The sequence below is a fragment of the Trichosurus vulpecula genome, chromosome 7 (genome assembly GCF_011100635.1).
Source record: "Trichosurus vulpecula isolate mTriVul1 chromosome 7, mTriVul1.pri, whole genome shotgun sequence".
Lineage (NCBI taxonomy): Eukaryota > Metazoa > Chordata > Mammalia > Diprotodontia > Phalangeridae > Trichosurus > Trichosurus vulpecula.
In genome coordinates this window covers 109817851-109838934 of record NC_050579.1, presented here as the reverse complement: position 1 = coordinate 109838934, position 21084 = coordinate 109817851, and the positions used below count along the sequence as shown (strand labels likewise).

The window sequence follows — 21084 nt, the reverse complement described above, 5'->3', positions numbered from 1 at the left end:
TGAAGAACATGACTAATCGGTCTAGAAAGAAAATTAGCTTTAGAATACTCTAAGAATTAAATATTGGTATAGTGTATATGGTTTCAAACTTAATATATTCCACTTAATTAACCAAGCTGCTCAAATGGTTTCATTTAATTAGTAAAAACCCCTATGAGCTTCAGAAGACAATGAATAAAAGTTGGAAGAAAAGAAAACAGGTATCTTTTTGAAAGGTAGGACTGGAATACTAGGTTAATTCCACATGTACTTGCAGACAGATTTAAGGACATTGCCAAAATTATTGTGTCATGTTTTTCTAAATGAAAAGAGATAAAATACATTTCACAATTTTTTAGGAAAAAAATAGTAGTCATATGAAATAAAGAAGCCTTATTACTAAACTGGCTGAAGTAATGCCATGTATGTGTATCTTTAATTTTTCTTCAAACAGCTAAAAAAAATAGAAATCTCATTTGGAGATTAGATGATAGAAGATTATAGCCATTAACTCCTAGTCTACTTCCTCTAATATAAGTACAGTAACCTGTGGGAAAAACTGGATGTTGATGAAGAAATAGTTCTAGGACACTTCAACTAGTATACCAACTTAATGGCATGGAAATCACTTAATAGTAATCTAATTGAGTTTACAGAATAAATAATTTCTGATTAGATTGTGAGATTTGTAATTAATATTTCTCTCTTCGAGGCTTTATCTTGAGGAAATTCTCTTTCCTATTTCACTACTTTAGTGTCTGAAATTTGAATTCAATTTTTGTGGATAGTAAGTTGGGGGAAATTATTTCAGATTGGGAAATTTGTTAATGTTGAAATTTATTTAGCTTTATTTGATGAATTTCTTTGTCCTAGGTACCATATTGAGATTAAAAGGGGGAATCCTAAGAATGGCATTTCTAGATACCACTGGATGTTTAGTGCCACCAGCATATGAACCCTGGAGAGAATATAATATGCCTGAAGAAAAAGATGAAAAGGATAAGTTGAAAAAACGGCGACCAGTCTCTGTATCTCCCTCTTCCTCTCAGGAAATCAACGAAAACCAATATGCAGTGATTTGTTCTGAAAAGCAAGCAAAAGTGATTTCACTGCCAACTCAGAACTGTGCTTATAAGCAAAATATAACAGACACCTCATTTGTTCTTCGTGGAGATATAGTGGCATTGAGCAATAGTATTTGCCTTGCATGTTTTTGTGCCAATGGACATATTATGACTTTTAGGTAAGAGAAATTTAGGATTATTTTGCAAGGTTTTTTGTTTTTTTTTTAGAGAGAGGAGAAAAATGTCTTCCTTCCATGACCTTTCAGTATTCTATTTAAGTATTTAATCCTTAATCACTGAATGAATGTTTCCTCAGTCAAAGTGAGACCTGTTAAAGACCCTAGCTTAAAAAAGCTGCATCCAGGGCCTAAGTAAGTGCTTATTCCCTTCCCCTTCCTTTATGTAGAAGACCACTAAATTTATATAGGTAATTCATGACCTTCCTCTCAGCTCGTGTCTAATACTTCTAACTACTTGTTAGACTTAGCTTGGGTTTCTTATTGGCAGATCTAAATCAATATGTCTCAAGGTAAACATCTTTCCACTAAATTGTCCTGATCTGTATCTGGCCACTGGACCCAGATGGCTCTGGAGGAGAAAGTGAGGCTGGTTACTTTGCACAGCCCTCCCTCTTGTAAATCCAATTCACTTACATGTCATTGCATCACCTCCTGATGTCATGGTTCTCTTCAAAAATGAAGGACAAAAAACAACAGTATTCTGTTTAAGTATGAGGTTTTTATTGGCTCATGAGTTTGTTTTGTATATTTAAATAAGGAAATGCCTTTATATCAAACAAATATATGAGCCCTAGATGGAGACATAGCGTGATTTAATCTCTTTATATATTTGTAGATACTGGATAGCATTTTCTTTTCCTACTCCTTTGAAGAACAAACCATAAGAGTGTGTGGGATAATTCACATTTATATAGCAATCTGGGTTTTATAAAGCACTTTTAAAAAAGCTTCATAAGGTACATAGTGCAAATGTTAATCTCAAATTTACATATAAGGAAGTTAATCAGCCCATAAGTTAAGTACATATTCTAAGGTATGCTTCACTATTTTTCTATATCCTAAGTATGCTACAGAATAAAATAGCAATACATGGTATGATAATGGCCATTGTTGTTTTTAACTGTTGACAATAATGATTTACATTCTATAATATTTCTACAGACCTGTTAAGTAGCTATGTTGTTTCTATACCATAAGAGATATGATTTTGTGCTACATCTGAGGGAGCTGCCTGGTGACTCTTCCAGAGTTATACAAGTAGTGTCAAGATGTGAGATTTGACTGACTTCAAAGGCCAGCACTATGTTTACTATACCACAGTGACTCTATAACTATAATATTTATATTAATTTTATTTTTATGTGACTGCTGGCCTCCAAATAATTAAATTCACTTTTCAGAGTTTGACAAGTAAGTAGTAAGCCTGATAAAATTTTTGAGGTAATTGAAACCTAAATAAGTTATAAAACATACTCATCTTTTACTCATAAAAAAGTCATAAGAACTTTCCCTCTTTAATTAAAAAGTATCACTTCTAATAATGAATTAGTACTTAGAATTAGTATTCTCTCACCTTCCTTTTAGCTTGTATACTTTAATGTAATTTTAGTATAATGATGGAACAAGGGAAAAAGAAGGCCAAGGTGTTTGTTAGAAGTATAAGAGAGTAAGGGAATGTAAAGGAAACGTAAGGAAAAACAGAAAAGAAAGATTACCAAGTGGGGTCAAGATGGCCTATGAGCAACAATCACCCACATGTATATAACACTTGAAAGCTTAAGTGCTTTCCTCACCAAAATAATGAAGAAAGTGTTCTGGCATTTAAAGCCCTTTACGATATGGCACTGTCAAACTTTCCAGGCTTATTTCAAATTTCTGTCCTCAGTACATGCTACATTCCAGTCTAATTGGGTTACTTATTCTTCATATATGTTGTTCTCTCTCCAATCTCCATGCCTTTGAAGGAATACATTCCTTCCTGACCTCCACATATTTGAATGCCTACCTTCCTGTAATGTTCATTTTGTCACTCCTTATACTAGGCCTTGTACTTCCTGACATTCTGCCCACCCTGCTGCCAGAAATTACTCTGCATTCTGTGTGTGTGTGTGTGTGTGTGTGTGTGTGTGTGTGTATTTATATTTATATGTTCTAAAAGCCTAACACATAGGAGAGACTTCATAAACATTTATTTGGTGAAGGAATGTATCCTATGAAGTAGGTAGAGTGGAAGGATAATTTTGCTCATTTTACAGCTGATAAAGGTAAGGATCACAGAGTTTTAGGAACTTACTCTATGACCATGGACAAGATGTTTAAAAATTGTGATTGGGACCCAGAATCTAGTCTTCCTCTCTACAGTATACTATTGCACCTCCACTCTTTGATGAGGAAGAAGATCTCAGTGGATGATGAAAGAATTCTTCTTGACCTCCTCTCCGTCCGTCGTGGGTCCCTGGAGATCCCAGGACATCCCCCAGGACACTCCCCCTCTCCCCTGGACCTGAACCCAGGTGCCCTCCTCCCCCCAGGGGCCCTCAAGGGGCTGATTGTTTTGGGGTAGGTGAGGGGATGCCTCCTTTCAAAATTGTCCATTTCCTGGATCATTCAGGGGCCCCAGGGAAGCAATTCGGTGGAGCCCCTGCTCCAGATCCCCTGGGGGCAGTCTCCTACCCCCAAGGAAGGATCAAGAAGCAGAAACATCCCAGTCTGAGGGACTGGGGAGAGACACCCGGGCCTCTGACTGTGACCTTTACTGGCCTTAGCTCTTCAGGGCCTATCCCCCCCAGAGGCCCAAGATGAGGAAGAGGAGCCATGTGGCATGGAAATGGCGGAATTGAGGATGGACTGTGATTGTGCTGCTGGAAGGAAGGAGGAAGGGGACGCTTCTGAGAATCCTGGGAAGATTCCTCTGAACTGATGCAAAGTGAAGTGGGCAGAACCAGGACAACTTCTACAGTGGCAATGATAATGAAATGAGAAATGCTTCTAAATGACTTGGGAAATGCTGAGGAGATCCATGACCAATGTGGACTCTAGAGGATGAACAGTGAAATAGAGTCTATCCACCTCTACTCACCTCCCAATAGAGGTGAAGGACTCAGGAATGCTGAGGAGCTCCATGACCAATGTGGACTCCAGAGGACAGGAGACAACCCACCTCTTTATGGAGATGAAGTACTCAGGAAGGTTGTCCTTGGTTATCCATGTTTATAACTGGGCTTTTGTTTGCCTTTCTCTCTCAATTTGAGGCAGGTAGGAAGTGGAGGGCAAAGGTTTGCTGATTGAAATAAAATTCATTTTTAATGGAAGAAGAAAACACATTTAGGTATATTTCACAACTGTGGCTGAGAGAATCCAAGATCTACAGTTGTTGTTTTTTTTATTCCATAGATAATTCTAACTACATACAATTTAACAGGTTTGAATAAAATAAATGAATATCAAATAGGAAAAGAAATTGTAGACTGGAGAATATATCAAATGATATATCAAATAAGATCAATAAAAGTCACTCATATCCATGATATAGAAAGAATTGACACCAGCGTGTATGAAGAGCCATTGCCAATACACGTATGGAGTTTTTGAAAGGACTGACAACTATAAGTGACCCCATGAAAGCACATTGCAAAGAAGGAATAAAGTCATATTGAAACCATTTTGACATTTCTTGTCAGGCCTTGAAAACTGGCAAAAAATCACAAAAAGTAAATTGTCAAGATTTGATTTTTTAAAATGTCGAAATCCATAAACAAAATCAAAGAGCACTTTATATACACAGTGCAACAGGAAAAAAAAAGAATTCTTCTTGATCCTCAAATAATCCTACAAGATTTTTTTTATAGCAACCAACAAAGAAATTTAACTAAAATTCACCTAACCTAAAATCAGTTAGTCTTTAAGCCTTTAAGTATCTACTGTGTGTCAGGTACTTTGCTTAGCACTGAAGATACAGGAAAAAGGCAAAAGATAGTCCCTGCCCTTGAGCTCACAATCTGCTTAGGGAGACAACGTGCAAAACACCTACGTACAAACAGGCTAAAATAGGATAAATAGGAAAATAATCAATAGAGGGAAGGCACTAGAATTAAAAGGGATTAAGAAAGACTTCCTATAGAAGACTGTTCAAGGTGGGATTTTAACTGATACTTGAAGGAAGCCAGGGAAACCAGCAAGTGGAGATGAGAGAGAGCATTCTGGGCATGGGGGACAGCCAGTAAAATATACAAACGTGAGAGATGGGATATCTTGTTCAGGGAGTACCAAAGAGGCCCTTGTCACTGAATCAGAAAGGACTTGATAGAATGTAAGGTGTAAGAAGACAGGAAAAGTTGGGGGATTAGTTTAGGAAGGGCTTTGAATGCCAGAAGATTTTGTATTTGATCCTAGAGGTGATGGACAGTCATTGGAGTTTCTTGAGTTGGGGGAGGAGTATGTGTGGCAAAGGAAAATCATTCAAAGTACCTTGAGCTGGAAAATGTTTCAATATTTTAAAAAATATTAACAATGTGGTTTAATAAATGTTAGATGACTGTGAATTGCATGAGGTACTATTTTAAAAAACAGAATTATCTTCTATCTATGTCAGTAGTTAATAGCTTCAATCCATTTCAGGAGGCATTTATAGCAGATGGTCTGCTAGAAGCTGACAAATACACAGACAAGAAACAGTTCTTGCCCTGAACTTCCATTTTCCAGGAGAGAAAAAGTTTAGGTGGGGGTGCCTTTAAATTATCCATGAGACTCACTTATTCGCTAACCTACATAGACAGAAGTTATACAATAATATAGTCTAGCAACTGTACTAATGATGTTATCACATACTACTATAGTAATTGTAACTTCCTGTTAAGCAATTAAAACTCCATTCCTTTTTCAAGAACAGAATCTTGAGGATTGCAATTGGGGTTTATTACATAGAAGAATTTTGCTTCAGTACCAGTTACATATATAGTTGAAATCCCTACAGACTATCATCCAGAAACCAATGCTGTCTAGAGATAAGAGTTTCTTGGTGATAACCTAAGTAAAATTCCTATTAATTAATTAATCTTTGGTTCCCTCAGTATATCTTTTTTAAGGATTTCATCTTTAAAATGGTTTTTTGATTAATATTAATTGGGTTTCATATTTTAAAGTTCAGATTTACTAATGTTCTAATTGATAGTGACAAAAAAGATATTATAAACTTAAGTAAAAAAGCTAATCTTTTTCGAGGCTAAAGTCTACCCTTATATATTATTAATAATGTTTTAATTCTTTTCTCAAGTTTGCCAAGTTTAAGGCCACTATTGGATGTATATTACCTGCCACTTACCAACATGAGGATAGCAAGAACATTCTGCTTCACCAACAATGGACAAGCATTGTATCTTGTCTCACCTACAGAAATTCAGAGACTCACCTACAGTCAAGAAACTTGTGAAAATCTCCAGGTAAATAACAAACATATTATTAGTTTCTTCAAAGGTGATTTCTCCTGTGAGGATCCATATACTCTTGGTTCTTGATACCATAGTGATGACTTGTTTGATGGCCTTGCATGATCAAATTTAAAACCTGTTCTAATAAGACATTTATGTGGTGCGTGTGCTACAAACAGTTTCACAGTGGAATGAGTGCTAGAATTGTAATCTGGATTCATATTCTGCCCCTACCACTTAATACTTATTTCACGTTAGACAAGTCGCTTAAGCTCATTAGACATCATTTTCTTTACCTCTAAAATGAGGAGGTAGTACTAAATTCTTGTCTTATTCTACATGATTTATCTAGTGGCCTATAAACATATAAACTATTTTTCAATATATCTATTTTTCCTTCCAGTTAAAGAATTAGGAAATGCTGTATTGCCAACACTAATATAGCATATAACACTGGGGGGAAAATTAAGTATTACTTGAAAAGGTGATTGTGTAGCTTGCAGAGAATTCTAATTCTGTTTCAGATCTTTGTAGATATATATTTGAGTTTATCTGTAGAGTTGTGTGTATACATATACATACAGACATTTGAGAAGGAAAAAGAGAAAAAGATAGTCTCTAAATACTTTGGCCTATTTGTATGAAAATATGCATAACTCTTTAGCTAAGGAGCTATGACTCCTACCACTCGTACCAAGTGATTACTGTACTGCCAGTATTAGAAACACTGCAGTTTGTAATCATTTTGCAAAATAGATGTGTTCTTGAAATATATATAAATCTTTAAAAAGCAACTGGCAAATTGAATGTTACTTCATATTAAGAAAAACTATTTAAATGGACCTTTGTCAACCTTTTGATGTAATATAGATACTACTAAATCATCTATTTTATAAATTCAGCTTTTTCTTAAAACAAATTATATCTGTCCTTTGGCATGTACTATGGTATACATTATTAAATATGAGAGGGAAAATTCACAATCCACTAATTATGGATAACCTAGATTGTACATTAATGGATAAACATTCTTCATGGATACTGTTTGTCTTTTTCTGAGAAAAGTTTACATGTGATATTCCTCTGGTAACAGTTTTAGTATTCACTAAGATAATAATTCAAAAAGAAAGCAATCCTACTCAAATTTCAACTCAGATAACATCTGATCATGAAACCTTTCTCTAATTTCATCCTCTTACCTTTCTCCTTTTAGCAGATCCTTTGTTCTTCTATCACTTAATTCTGCCTATTATTATATTATATATTATATTACAATTATTTGATTACATGTTTAATTTTCCTTAATAGTTTATTAGCATGTCCAACAGTGATTTATTCATTTTAGCCATCCACAATACTTATCTTGGGGCATATATATAATGGATACTTAGTAAACATTTGTTGAATTGAACACAAATAATGGCCTATATTTTTAATGTAGTCCATACAAAAATGTAGCCTTTACACAACATTCCCTAAACAATGAACATCTGTAGACATTCCTTTTCAGTCTACTTATTTTTCTCTAATAGGTTTATGTACTATTTTTTCTTAAATATTTGATCTTTAGAAATAAAAAAAAATCCTCATTCTTTCAGGTTTTTAAATGGAATGTCTACATACACATTAATGAATGAAATATGTTATTCATTGAAATGTAAACATATTTTATTTAGCTCTGGTCATAAATTTCTATAGTAATCTATACTGTTCCTCTAATTTAATCATTTAACCTGAATTCAGTAAAGAACAAGTCAAACCCAACTCTACCAAGTTACTTTTTTTTTGCTTTCTACTAGGATATTGAATGAAAGGACAACATTGCTATCCCAAGTCTTATATGCAAACATAAGGGAATTTTAGAACAAGGTTAATCTATTATAATTCATCCCATTTAATGAATTCTGGTTGCTCCCTATTATCTTCAGGATCAAAAAGAAAATCGTTTGTCTGGCTTTCAAAGCCCTTCATAACCTGGCCCCTTCCTCCCTTTTCAGTCTTTTCATACCTTACTCTCCTCTGCATATTCTGAAATCCAGTGACACTGGCCTCTTTGTTACTCCTTGAATATGGCACTCCAATCTTCCATTTTCACTGGCCCTTGTGCATCTCTGTCTCTTAGCTTCCTTCAAGTCTCACCTGAAGTACCCTCTTCTCGAATTCTTTCTCATTCCTCCTTAATCTTAGTGTCTTTACTCTGAGATTACTTCCAATATATCCTGTATATAACTTGTTTGTACCTAGTTGTTTACATGTTGTCTCCCCTATTAGATTATGTGCTTCCTGAGAGCAGGAGTTGTTTTTTTATCTTTCTTTGTATCCCCAGCATTTAGCATAGTGTCTAGCACTAGTGCTTCATAAATGCTTGGTGATCAGTTGAGTAAATTACGTTTTTAGCCTCCATAGGAGGACAACATAGGTCCCTATTAACTTTTCTTAGTTACTGAATTTCCTGTTGGATCTTATTTTAAGTCAGTACATACTTTTAAAGAATTCGAACTTGTTATTTTTATTCTCTTAGTCTTAGTTTTTAATTCTAATGAGTATATAATTTTGTGTGTATGTGTATATATATATTTTATATATTTATGTGTGTGTGTATATATATATGTATATATATATACACACACACATAGAGAAGGAAGAGGAGAGAAGAGGGTCGTATACTTCTCAAAGCACATCCATTGAATGCTTCATGAGTTCCAGTCTTTTACCATGTAAGCTTCTTGTTCTGCTCATATAGTGATAAAGTAAAGTACAATAAAATCTATAGTCATTAGAAAGCTTTAGTGAAAAAGTAAGCCATTTCTACTTATTATTGTATCATGAAATATTTTAAAGTGTTTATATTATAATAGATAATAATTTAGGAAAGTTTAGTAGACCACATTCTAGCAGAAAATGTATCCTAATATCATTAGATTTCATTACTTATTCTCTTAGCAATGTAGGTTAGCTTTAGATTTTGCTAAAATTGTACTTCCATTGATCCATTTCAACTAAACAAACATGAAAAATACACTTTTGGAAGGCACCGATCAGTAGTTACAAAGACAAAAATAAAACAGGAACTCACATTTTACTGGGGGATGCAACATGTACATATGTAAGTAAATACAGGACAGTTAAAGGGAGGGGAGATCATCAACAACTAGGGTTCTAGAGAAGGTTTCACAGAAGACTTATTACCTGAGATGAACCTTGAAGGAAGATAAGGAAAGACAGAAAATATAAATAAATAAATGAATAAACAAACAAAATACTATTCTAGACATGGAGAAAAGCATGTAAGAATGCAGAGAGGGTAGGGATGGAATTCCAAATTTGAAGAATAGGCGTTAGTACAGTTTTACTAAAATGTAGATTGCATAAAAAGAAAGAGCTAAATAAAGCTGAAAAGGTAGGTTGTAGATAGTTTTAAATACCAGAGTGAAGTTTGTATTTTATATTAGGCAATAAGGAGTTAAGTTACTAAAAAAGATTTTGAGATGGGAAATGACATGCTCAGATCCATACCTCAGGAGGCATATTTTGGGAATTGAATGGAGGATGATTTGGAGAAAAAGAGGCACCAATTTTCTATGAAGCTATTATAGTAATCTAGGAGAGAAGACATTAAAGCCAGAATAGGAGGGCAACTCGATGAGTACAGAGAAGAAGGCAGATGACAGGGATGGTGTGCAATTACTATCAGCAAAATTTGACAATGAGAAGTGCCTGAGAGGGAAGAATCAAAAATCATTTATTAAGCTCATCTTGTACTTGAATGGTGCTGAATAAAAATAAAATTGTCCTTTTCCCCAAGGAGTTACATTTTCTTATGGGAGATGATGTATACATGTTTAAGTGTATACAAAATTCTCATAAAATATATTTGAATAATGTAAATAATTCACAAACAGCTAGATCAGGAAACTTCTCATGTAGGAGATGGCATTTTAACTGAGTTTTGAAGGATTAGGAATTTTAAGGGTGGGCATGAAGAGAATCCCAGCCATGTAGGACAGCCTTTGCAAAGGCATAGACACAGGAAATGGAATGTCCTCTATCAAGAAAAGCAAGGCCACTTTGGATAGACCATTACTGTATAAAGGGGAGTAATGTATGATAAGCCTGAAAAGGCATGCTAGAGCAAGGTTATGAAGGGCTTTGAAGTACAGTTTGGCTAAAAAGTAGATAGCATAGAAGGGCTTTAAATGCACAATAGAAGTATTTACATTTGATCTTGGGAATAATAGGGGGCCACTGGAGTTTGTTGATCAGGGGAATGATACGATAAGACATGCTTTAGGAATATCACTTTTGCAGCTGTGTAGGGTTTGGATTGAAGAGAGAAGAGACTTAAGGAAGGGAGACCAATTAATATTCTGTTGCGATAGTCCAGGCAAAAAATTTGAATATGAGTAGAGAAAAGAGGTCAAATATAAGAAATGTTATGGAGTTAGAATCAACAACTAGGAAGCTAATTGGATATGTGAGGGTAAGAGTAAGAAGTCACAGGCAACTTCAAGGTTTCATACTTGGGTGATTAGAAGGATGGTAGTCCTCTTGAGAAAATTAGAGAAGTTTGGAAAAGAGGTTGGTTTAGGGAGAAAAGAGAGGTTTCTTTTGGGCTTGATGAGTTTGAACTGTCTAGAAGCAGTTCATGATATTGAACCGAGACTGAAGAGAGGGATTAGGGCTAGATATACTAATCTGGGAATCATCTACAAAAGAGGATATATACATAGAGATGATAGTTGAACTCAAAAGTTAATGAAGTCATTAAGAGAGAGAATAGATCCAGGAAAGAGCCTTTAGGTACAAGCACATTTTGGAGTGGGGGTGGGATATGGGTGATATCTAGCAGAGGAGCTTTAGAATGGACAGTTAGGCAGGAAGGAGAACCAAGAAAAAATAACATCACAAAAACTCAAGAGGAGATAAAATCTAGAAGGAGAGCGCATTTGACATCAGTTCCTACAGAGAGGTCAAGAAAAGTGTGTATTGTCTCCAAATTCATGGACCTGGATGTCTAAAAAGTAGATAGATCATCTAATAAAATTAAAGAAGTTTGGAAGAGCAAGAGAATGAGTTTTGTTTTGAGAACAGAACAAACTATAGAATTTTGAGTTTGAGATGGCACATTTATGGATTAGAGTTTATGAGCAATATACATCAAAGAATCATCTCCATAGGGCTAATATTAATCCATAGTAGCTGATGAGATCATCAAGAGAGAGAAGTCAAAGAGTGGAAGGACATCCACATTTAGAGAGTAGGAAACGGATGGTAGCAAAGGAATCTGATGAAGGAGTGTTTTGATAGCTCAGAAAAAAGCCAGAATCTGGAAGCAGGATTCCAGTATTGTGGAAATAAGTGAAAGAGAATCTAGGAAGGGATAGTGGTTAATAGTGTCATAAACTGTAGCTTGGTTAAGAATGACGAGGACAAGAGGATTCTGGGAGGATGGCAGAGTAGGTCAGAAAATTTCAAGCTCTCAAGATTTTCCTCCACAAAAGAGATTAAATAGTGCCTCTAGGTGGAACATAGAGCAGTGAAAACAAATAAGAGTGGGGGCAGAACAGGGGTCCTCCTGGGACAATCAGAGAAGACCTGAAGAAAAATCCCAGAACTAGATCTTCCTTGTAAAGAGTAAATACCTCCAGGCTAGGGTCTGTTTTAACAACAAACAGCAAGACTTAGGGTTAGCTGGGTTGGGAGGCTGCCTCAGCCACCTCAGGAACTTTTACACCCTGGAAAGTGAGGGGATTTGGGCATCTGATCTGGGGAAGATCTAGGGAACCTCTGCTGACAAGGAACACAAGACCCAGCTGTGCTGTGCAGGGAGAGAAGGAAGCAGCACTGCCCAACACCCCACCCCCACCCCTAGCCCTGTGAGTGCAAAAGCAGTGGGACAGGGACACTGCTGGCTGTGGGCACTTGCAGGAGGCCAGAGGTCTTGGTTTGAGTTCAAGATCAGAGGGGAGAACTGAAGAGGATCAGACACGAGAGGCACCATCCCCCATGCCCCAGGACTAGAGGTGATTATAAAAACTAAATTATTGCCAAAAAAAAAATGTACAGGCAAAGGAGAAAGAATCCAACCATGGAGAGCTTCTATGGAAATAGAGAAGACCAGGGTTCATCTTCAGAAGAGGATACTGAAGCAAAGAAACCTTCTTCTACCCCAAAGAGTAATGTCAATTGGTCACCTGCCCAAAAAGAAATTATTGAGGAATTTGAAAAAGACTTTAAAAATCAAATGAGACTGAGGAAAAATTAAAAAGAAAAATAAGAATAATACAAGAAAAACAAAAAGATTATGACAAGAAAGAAAGCCAGTTAAAAAAGGAGATCCAGAATCTTAAAGAAGAAAATGACTCCTTGAAAATCAGAATTGGGCAAGGGGAAGTCAGTGGAGTTATGAGAGATGAAGAAATAAAAAAAAAATATAAAGAATGAAAATAATAGAAGAGAATGTGAAACATCTTATAAGAAAAAGAACGGATCTAGAGAACAGATCAAGAAAAGAAAACATAATAATTGGACTACCTGAAAGTTCTGATCAAATAAAAGAATCTTGGTACAATAATACAAGAAATAATTAAAGAAGATTTTCCTGAAGCATTAGAACAAGAGGGGAAAGTAGAAATAGAAAAAAATCTATCAATCACCACCTGAAAGTGATCTTACAAGGCAAACTCACAGGAATATTATAGTTAAATTCTGAAACCCCCAGGTCAAGGACAAAATATTACGAGCAGCAAGAAAAAAACAATTTGCATATGATGGTACCACAATTAGAATCGCACAAGACCTAGCATTGGCAACACTAAAAGATTGCAGGTCTTGGAACACTATATATTGAAGAGCAAAAGAACTGGGCCTCCAGCCAAAAATATACCCAGCAAAGCTAAGCATAATTCTGAATGAAAAAAATGTACATTTGATCAACTGTCAGACTTTCAGGACTCCATTAAAAAAAAAAAAAACAACTTTGTTAAAAAAGAACTCAATAGAAGATGCAACATACAAGAACCAAGAGAAAATATAAAGTACATACCAATGACTGATTACAAGTGACTAAATAAAGATAGAATGTTTACCTTTTATGTGTGAAAAATGTAAAACCTTTGTCTAAGATTGTTCCTAGTAATTAGGTAGCCTATAAGAAAGGGTAGACCTGAGTGTGATATGACTTTAAAAAAATAAAACTTGACCAAGCAAGAGATAGAGAACATTATGAAATGCGAAGTGGATAATTTTGATTACATTAAATTGAAAAGATTTTGCACAAACAAAGCCAATGAAACCAAGATTAGGAGGGAAGAAGAAAACTGGGAAAGAATTTTTACAGCTAGTGTCTCTGATAAAGCCCTCATTTCTAAAATATATAGAGAACTGAGTCAAATTTACAAGAATACAAGTCATTCTCCAATTGATAAATGATCAAAGGATATGAACAGGCAGTTTTCAGAGGAAGAAATTAAAACTATCTATAGCCATGTGAAAAAAATGCTCTAAATCATTATTGATTAGGGAGATGAAGGAGGCAGGACCAACAAGACTGGGAGCAGGGTGGAACAGGCCCTAGCGCCCTGAATCAGTGAGCTGTGGCAGTTACCAGCCTTCTCAACCCACAAACACCAGAGACAACAGAGACGGTTAGTGGGAAAAGCTGTGGTGGGAAAAGCTGCAGGAGACAGAGTGAAAGGAGTTCGCAGTTCGGGCCACCGCCCCAGGGGCAGCAGAGGTGGTGTAGCTCTGGAACTTCAGCCGCAGTTGCTGCTGGCCTCAGGCCCATCTGGTGGGAGGAATTAAGTGACAGATCAGAGCAGGATGCACAGCATGCTTAAGATCTGAGTCAGGTCCAGGTAGGTGGTTCTTGGGGGAGGAGGAGCACTGGTGTGGCAGCACTTTCTGTGAGAAATAGCTCTGAAAACAACAGTGCATCCCCTCAAGCCTGGAACAAAGTACTCTCTACTCTACAAGCATTCATACCCCAATGAAAAACTCAAGGGTCAAGTAGTTGGCTGGGAACATGGCCAGGCAGTGAAAAAGGACTCAGATTCAGACTCAGACTTTGGAATCTTTCTTTGGTGACAAAGAAGACCAAAACATACAGCCAGAAGAAGTCAACAAAGTCAAAGAGCCTACATCAAAAGCCTCCAAGAAAAACATGAACTGGTCTCAGGCCATGGAAGAGCTCAAAAAGCATTTGGAAAAGCAAGTTACAGAAGTAGAGGAATAATTGGGAAGAGAAATGAGAATGATGTGAGAAAACCATGAAAAACAAGTCAATGACTTGATAAAGGAGACCCAAAAAAATACTGAAGAAAACAACACCTTAAAAAATAGACTAACTCGAATGGCAAAAGAGCTCCAAAAAGCCAATGAGGAGAAGAATACCTTGAAAGGCAGAATTACCCAAATGGAAAAGGAGGTCCAAAAGACCACTGAAGAAAATACTACCCTAAAAATGAGATTGGAGCAAGTGGAAGCTAGTGACTTGATGAGAAATCAAGATATTATAAAACAGAAGCAAAAGAATGAAAAAAATGAAAGACAATGTGAAATATCTCATTGGAAAAACCACGGACCTGGAAAATAGATCCAGGAGAGATAATTTAAAAATTATTGGACTACCTGAAAGCCATGATCAAAAAAAGAGCCTAGATATCATCTTTCAAGAAATTAACAAGGAGAACTTCCCTGATATTCTAGAGCCAGAGGGTAAAATAGAAATTGAAAGAATCCACTGATCACTTCCTGAAAAATATCCCAAAAAGAAAATTCCTCGAATATTGTCGCCAAATTCCGGAGCTCCCAGATCAAAGAGAAAATACTGCAAGCAGCCAGAAAAAACAATTTGAGTATTTTGGAAACACAATCATCATAACACAAGATCTAGCAGCTTCTATATTAAGGGATTTAAGGGCTTGGAATACGATATTCTGGAGGTCTATGGAGCTAGGATTAAATCCAAGAATCACCTACTCAGCAAGACTGAGTATCATGCTCCAAGGCAAAATATGGATTTTCAATAAAATAGAGGACTTTCAAGTTTTCTCAGTGAATATATATAGACAGAGGGCACAGGGTGAGTTGCATATGGAGGGATGATATCCAAAAAAATCAAATTGAGGGATGAGAGAGGAATATATTGAGAGAGGGAGAAAGGGAGAGATAGAATGGGGTAAATTATCTCACATAAAAGTGGCAAGAAATAGCAGTTCTGTTAGGAGGGAAGAGGGGGCAGGTGAGCGGGAATGAGTGAATCTTGCTCTCATTGGATTTGACCTGAGGAGGGAAGAACATACACACTCAATTGGGTATCTTGCCCCACAGGAAGGAAGGAGGAAGGAGATAGAAAAGGGGGGATGATAGAGGGGAGGTCAGATAGGGGGAGGAGGTAATCAAAAGCAAACACTTTTGAAAAGGGACAGGGTCAAGGGAGAAAACTGAATAAAGGGGGATAGGATAGGAAGGAGCAAAGTATAGTTAGTCTTTCACAACATGAGTATTGTAGAAGGGTTTTGCATAATGATACACATGTGGCTGATGTTGAATTGCTTGTCTTCTTGGGGAGGGTGGGGGGGGTGGAAGGGGAGAGAATTTGGAACTCAAAGTTTTAAAAAAAGATGTTAAAAAAAAGTATTTGCATGCAACTAGGAAATAAGATATACAGGCAATGGGGCATAGAAATTTATCTTGCCCTACAAGAGGGTAAGGGAGGGGACATGGGGGGGAAGTGGGGTGACAGAAGGGAGGGCTGACTGGGGAACGGGGCAACCAGAATATATGCCATCTTGGAGTGGGGGGGGTGGAAATGGGGAGAGAATTTGTAATTCAAACTCTTGTGAAAATCAGTGCTGAAAACTAAAAATATGAAATAAATTAAATTAGAAAAAAAGATTAGGGAGATGCAAATCAAAACAACTCTGAAGTACCACATCATACCTATCAGTTTGGCTAACATGACAAAACTAGAAAACGATAAATGTTGGAGAAAATATGGGAAAGCTGGAACAGTAATTCATTGTTGGTGGATCTGTGAGCTGATCCAATCATTCTGGAGAGCAATTTGGAACTATGCCCAAAGGGCTATAAAAATGTGCATACCCTTTGACCCAGCAATACCACTTCTAGGGCTGTATCCCAAAAAGATAATAAAAATGTGAAAAGGACCCACATGTACGAAAATATTTATAGCAGCTCCCTTTATGTGGCAAAGAACTTGAAATTGAGGGGATGCCCATCAATTGGGAAATGGCTGAACAAGTTCTGGTATATGAATGTAATGGAATACTATTGTTTCATAAGAAATGATGAGCAGGTGGACTTCAGAAAAACCTGGAGAAACTTATATGAACTGATGCTGAGTGAAGTGATGAGCTTAGAATCAGGAGAACACTGTACACAATAACAGCCACAGTGTTCGATGACTAATTTTGATAGACTTAGCCCTTCTCAGCAATGCAAGGACCTAAAACAATTCCAAAGGACTCATGATGGAAAATGCCATCCACATCCAGAGAAAGAACTATGGAGTCTGAATGCAGAGCAAAGCAGACTGTTTTCTTTGTTTTGTTTTTCTTTCTCATGGTTTCTCCCATTTGTTGTAAATTCTTCTACACAGTATGACTAATGTGAAAATATGTTTAATAGGAATGTAGATTGCAGGCCATTTTGGGAAGGGAGGGGGAAAAATTTAAAACTTATGGAAGTGAATGTCAAAAATTAAAAATAAATAAATTAACTAATAGAAAAGAAAAAATAAACAAATGTTCTTTCCACTGTAAAAAAAAAAAAGTAAAACCATTTAAGAACAGCTAAAAGAGTAATTATACAAATGAGGTGCAAGAGGAAGAACCAGTACAGAGGAATTAGATTGGGGAGGGGGGCTGTTAGTTCTGGAAACCTACTTTCATTGGGAATATGTTTAAGAGGGGAAAATGCATATACATCTAGAAGAGTATAAAAGTCTTCTAAATTTAAAAAGAAATAAAAGGGGATAGGGAAGGGAGAGAGATGAAGGATGGATCTTTAGTTGGGAGGGTGAAGGAATAGGTTAAAAGGGGGATATAGAAGGGTGTTTAGATTTAGGTGGATGGGAGGATAAGAGAAAGAGCTTTAGAGGGGAGGGGGATAGAATAGGTCTAAGCAGTGTACAAAAGGGTGTTTAAATTTAGGGATTGGGAGGATAAGAGAGGGATTGCTGGAGTGGGAGTAGGTTAAGTAATAGGAGAGCAAGGTAGCATGTAGAAGTAAAGTAGAGGAGATAGGAGAAATAGGAAAAAAGAGATATGCACAAACATAACAAGATTAGGAGTAGAATCTCATAGAGAAAGTCTATGTTTATATATGTATGTGTGTATGTATATATTAATACCTATATATAAATATATCCATGCTCAATTGTAGCCTTTGGGTGGCGGTTAGTGGGGAGGAAGGGGGAGAAGAGAACGAAGTAAAAAGTGTACAGCAGAGAATGAAAGAAAACGTACAAGGAAGCAAAGATGGACAGCTTTCAACATAATGCATAGTATTTAATATATAGATTTTCTTGAAATGATAAGTTATTGCTATATATTCTGAAACCTCTCATATATTCTACTGTGCATATGACGTGTCTTATTTTGGTTTTCTTATTTTATATTTAAGTTTCTAATGTTTTTTTTTCTTATTATGTATTTAAGTTTTAATATTTGTCTAAAATAAATATTTTTTTTTTAAAAATTTAAAAAGAATGATGAGGACAGAGGCAGGGCTATTAGATTTAACACTTAAGATGTTCTTTTTTTTTTTTGGAGTGGAGGAAGGCAGGGCAATTGGGGTTACATGACTTGCCCAAAGTCACACAGCTAGTAAGTGTGTCAAGTGTCTGAGGCCAGATCTGAACTCAGCTCCTCCTTACTCCAGAGCCAGTGCTCTACTCACTGCACCACCTAGCTGCCCCTCACTTAAGACATTCTTGATAACCTTGGAGAGAAAGTTTTATTATAGTAAGTCAAGAAGTCTAATTGTAAGATGTTCCAAAGTAAGCAGGCCATGAGGAAGTTGACTCCTAGGAAGTTGAGATTTACAGAGAAATAAGATATAGGACAATAGTTTGATGGAATGGTAGCATCAATTGAAGGTTTTTGTTTGTTTTTTAAAAATGAGAAAACCCTAGGTATATTTATAGGTAGTAGGAGAAAATGTTGAAGATGAGAAATATTGATCCTGAAGAGAGGTTTCAGAGGGGATGAAATCAAGGATACATGTGAAGAAATTAGCCTTAATAAGGTAGAAGTCTACCTCTTCTTCAGAACCTAGAGCAGAACAGAGTTGAGGATGGATGAGAACAATGCTGTTCACATGTGAGATAGTATGGATACAAGAATTCGTCTCCTGGGAACAAGGGGTGTAAAGGAGGTATTGAGGGCTTGAGGAGGAGGGTTTAAAAGAACTGCTGTGCTGGTAAGAGAAGAATGTGAAGACCACCATATTCTAGCTGAGATTATCTCAAATGAATTTGTAGTAAAGCCATTCGTCACAGATGCATGATGTTTATAAATAAAGGGATAGGAATGGAAAAGGTAAATGGTAGGAGTGATTACAGGTTGAAGATTGGCAGTTCATGAATTGTGGTAGGTCAGGAGATCAAGAGATTGAAGGGTAGAAGACAGTATATGATTTAAGTGGTCAGTAGTAAATCCAGGACTCTAAAAAGAGGACATGAGATATAAGCAAAGGATAGTTTATGTTCCTGTCCAGTTATATTCTGCCTACTTGTATTATATGTACAAAGCTTTCCATATTACGTCTCCAAACCTTTGCATGGGCTGCCCCTCATTGCTGCTATAAGGGTGGGTCTCCATTGATTATCCCACTCCACTTAAAAGACTACTTCTTGATTAAATCAGTCAGCCAACCATCTGAGCCTGTATACCTCCTTGAATCAGCCTAGAAACTTAACCATGCTCTAATAAGCTTGCATAAAAAAAGAGGAGCTATTTCAAAATTAGATGAAGATTCTGAGAATCTGCAAGCAAAGAGCAAAAAACAGGGTCATAAAGAACTGATGCAGAAAGAACCAGCAGCTCAGGGAGAACCAGCAAATGAAGAAAGAGAAGGTAGGACTGATCTATGGCAGAGGAGTGATCAAGGAGGGCCATAGGCCTATAGGCATCTCAGGGCAAGAGACTCAGGCTGATGCCTCAGTGAGAGGGGTGTCCCAAGGAATAGTCAACTCTTTTTCCTTTCTCCTCTCATTCCACAGACAGTAAGACATAATCTGATATTTTGTTTCCCAAACTTCTTGTTGTAGCCAGAATTTTTGCATCAACCATGAAGAGGCCCTGGGTTAACTAGAAATAGATATAATTGAAAATTTAAGGTAAAGTGCCCAATTTCTGCCTAAATGTTAGGCATTTTCCTAACTAGGGGCTTGGAATGATTGTGATTGAATTCATAACCTTTCACCTAAAATAAATTCCCTAAGATAGAAGGCAACCAATCATTAGGAGTCATTGCCCCTGAGCTTAAAAGACCTAATTATTGTAGTAGAGTGTTATGGTGGAAAGTAGTCCCTCCTCACCTCCTCACCCTCCTATTTACTTTAGGGCCTACCTCAAATGCTCCCCCCTACCTGAGGCCTTTCTTGATCCCCATGCCATCCCCTCAAGTTATTGGTACCTTTATCTTTATTTATTAATATGTATAGTACAATAGGCATTTACTTTGTTTGTGTACCACTATGACAGTGAACGAAACTTCTTGAAAATAAATTGAGTCTGAGAATAGATTGAGCTCATTTTGGCTCCTAGACCCCTGTCAATTTGTTTTACTGGATAAAATGATATGGTGATAGGTGCTGGAGTGAGTGTAAGCAGATGTTCGTCCCTGAGGAAATGCCAGCTTCCCCAGGGAAGAAGTAAAATTGGGGCACCTGGGAACAAGATCAGTTCCTTCCCCTGTCCCTGAACAGTGGAACAAGAGCAGCATGTCAGATAAAACTATCTACTATGTGTTTTGATTAGTGTCTTACACCTATTCCCAGAATGGATGATCATTTTGCACATCAGAAGTGCTATGGACTTCCACCATAGTTCCCTCTGGCTTTGTCCTGCTCAGATATAGCATACCATCTTTTGAGTACTATGTGAAAAAATTAGCCTTGGAGTCAGGAAGATTTGGCTTCAAATTTTACCTCTGCCATAAACTAACTGTGGGCAAGTCACTTAACCTTTCAGTGCTCCTTGGCAAATCTCTGAGACTATGACTCGGGATCACAAAGAGCTAGAAGTAGAACCTCGCCAGCCACAGGTTAGGAAAGGAGCCAGTTGATTAAGGTCCCCACTCATATTATTCTCTGAAGTCTGATCATGACTAAAAGTTTCCATGTCTTACCACTGCAAACACTGGTGTAAGTAACAAACAAAGGAGAGAGAGTGTGCTAGCCAGATTTCTGACTCAGTAAAACCCAGTAAATATAGAAACAGATCTATATGAGTGAGGTCAGTCTTTGGCTTTGACCAGTTCAGCATTTTTGTTGAAATGGCCAGGATGAAAGTAGTTGGCAATTAGCAAATTTTCAAATGAAATGAAGCTGGAAGGGATAACTTACAT

At 36.8% G+C, this 21084-nt stretch overlaps 1 protein-coding gene across 2 annotated transcripts in view; it reads left to right on the top strand.

The window, feature by feature from the left end:
• STXBP5 (syntaxin binding protein 5) overlaps nt 1-21084 on the top strand; it is a 214002-nt gene that overhangs the window by 184887 nt on the left and 8031 nt on the right. For both annotated transcript variants that reach the window (XM_036767272.1, XM_036767271.1), the window contains 2 exons: nt 853-1222; nt 6336-6501. In XM_036767272.1, the coding sequence (XP_036623167.1) occupies nt 853-1222; nt 6336-6501 (536 nt within the window). The remainder of the gene's footprint in view (nt 1-852; nt 1223-6335; nt 6502-21084) is intronic.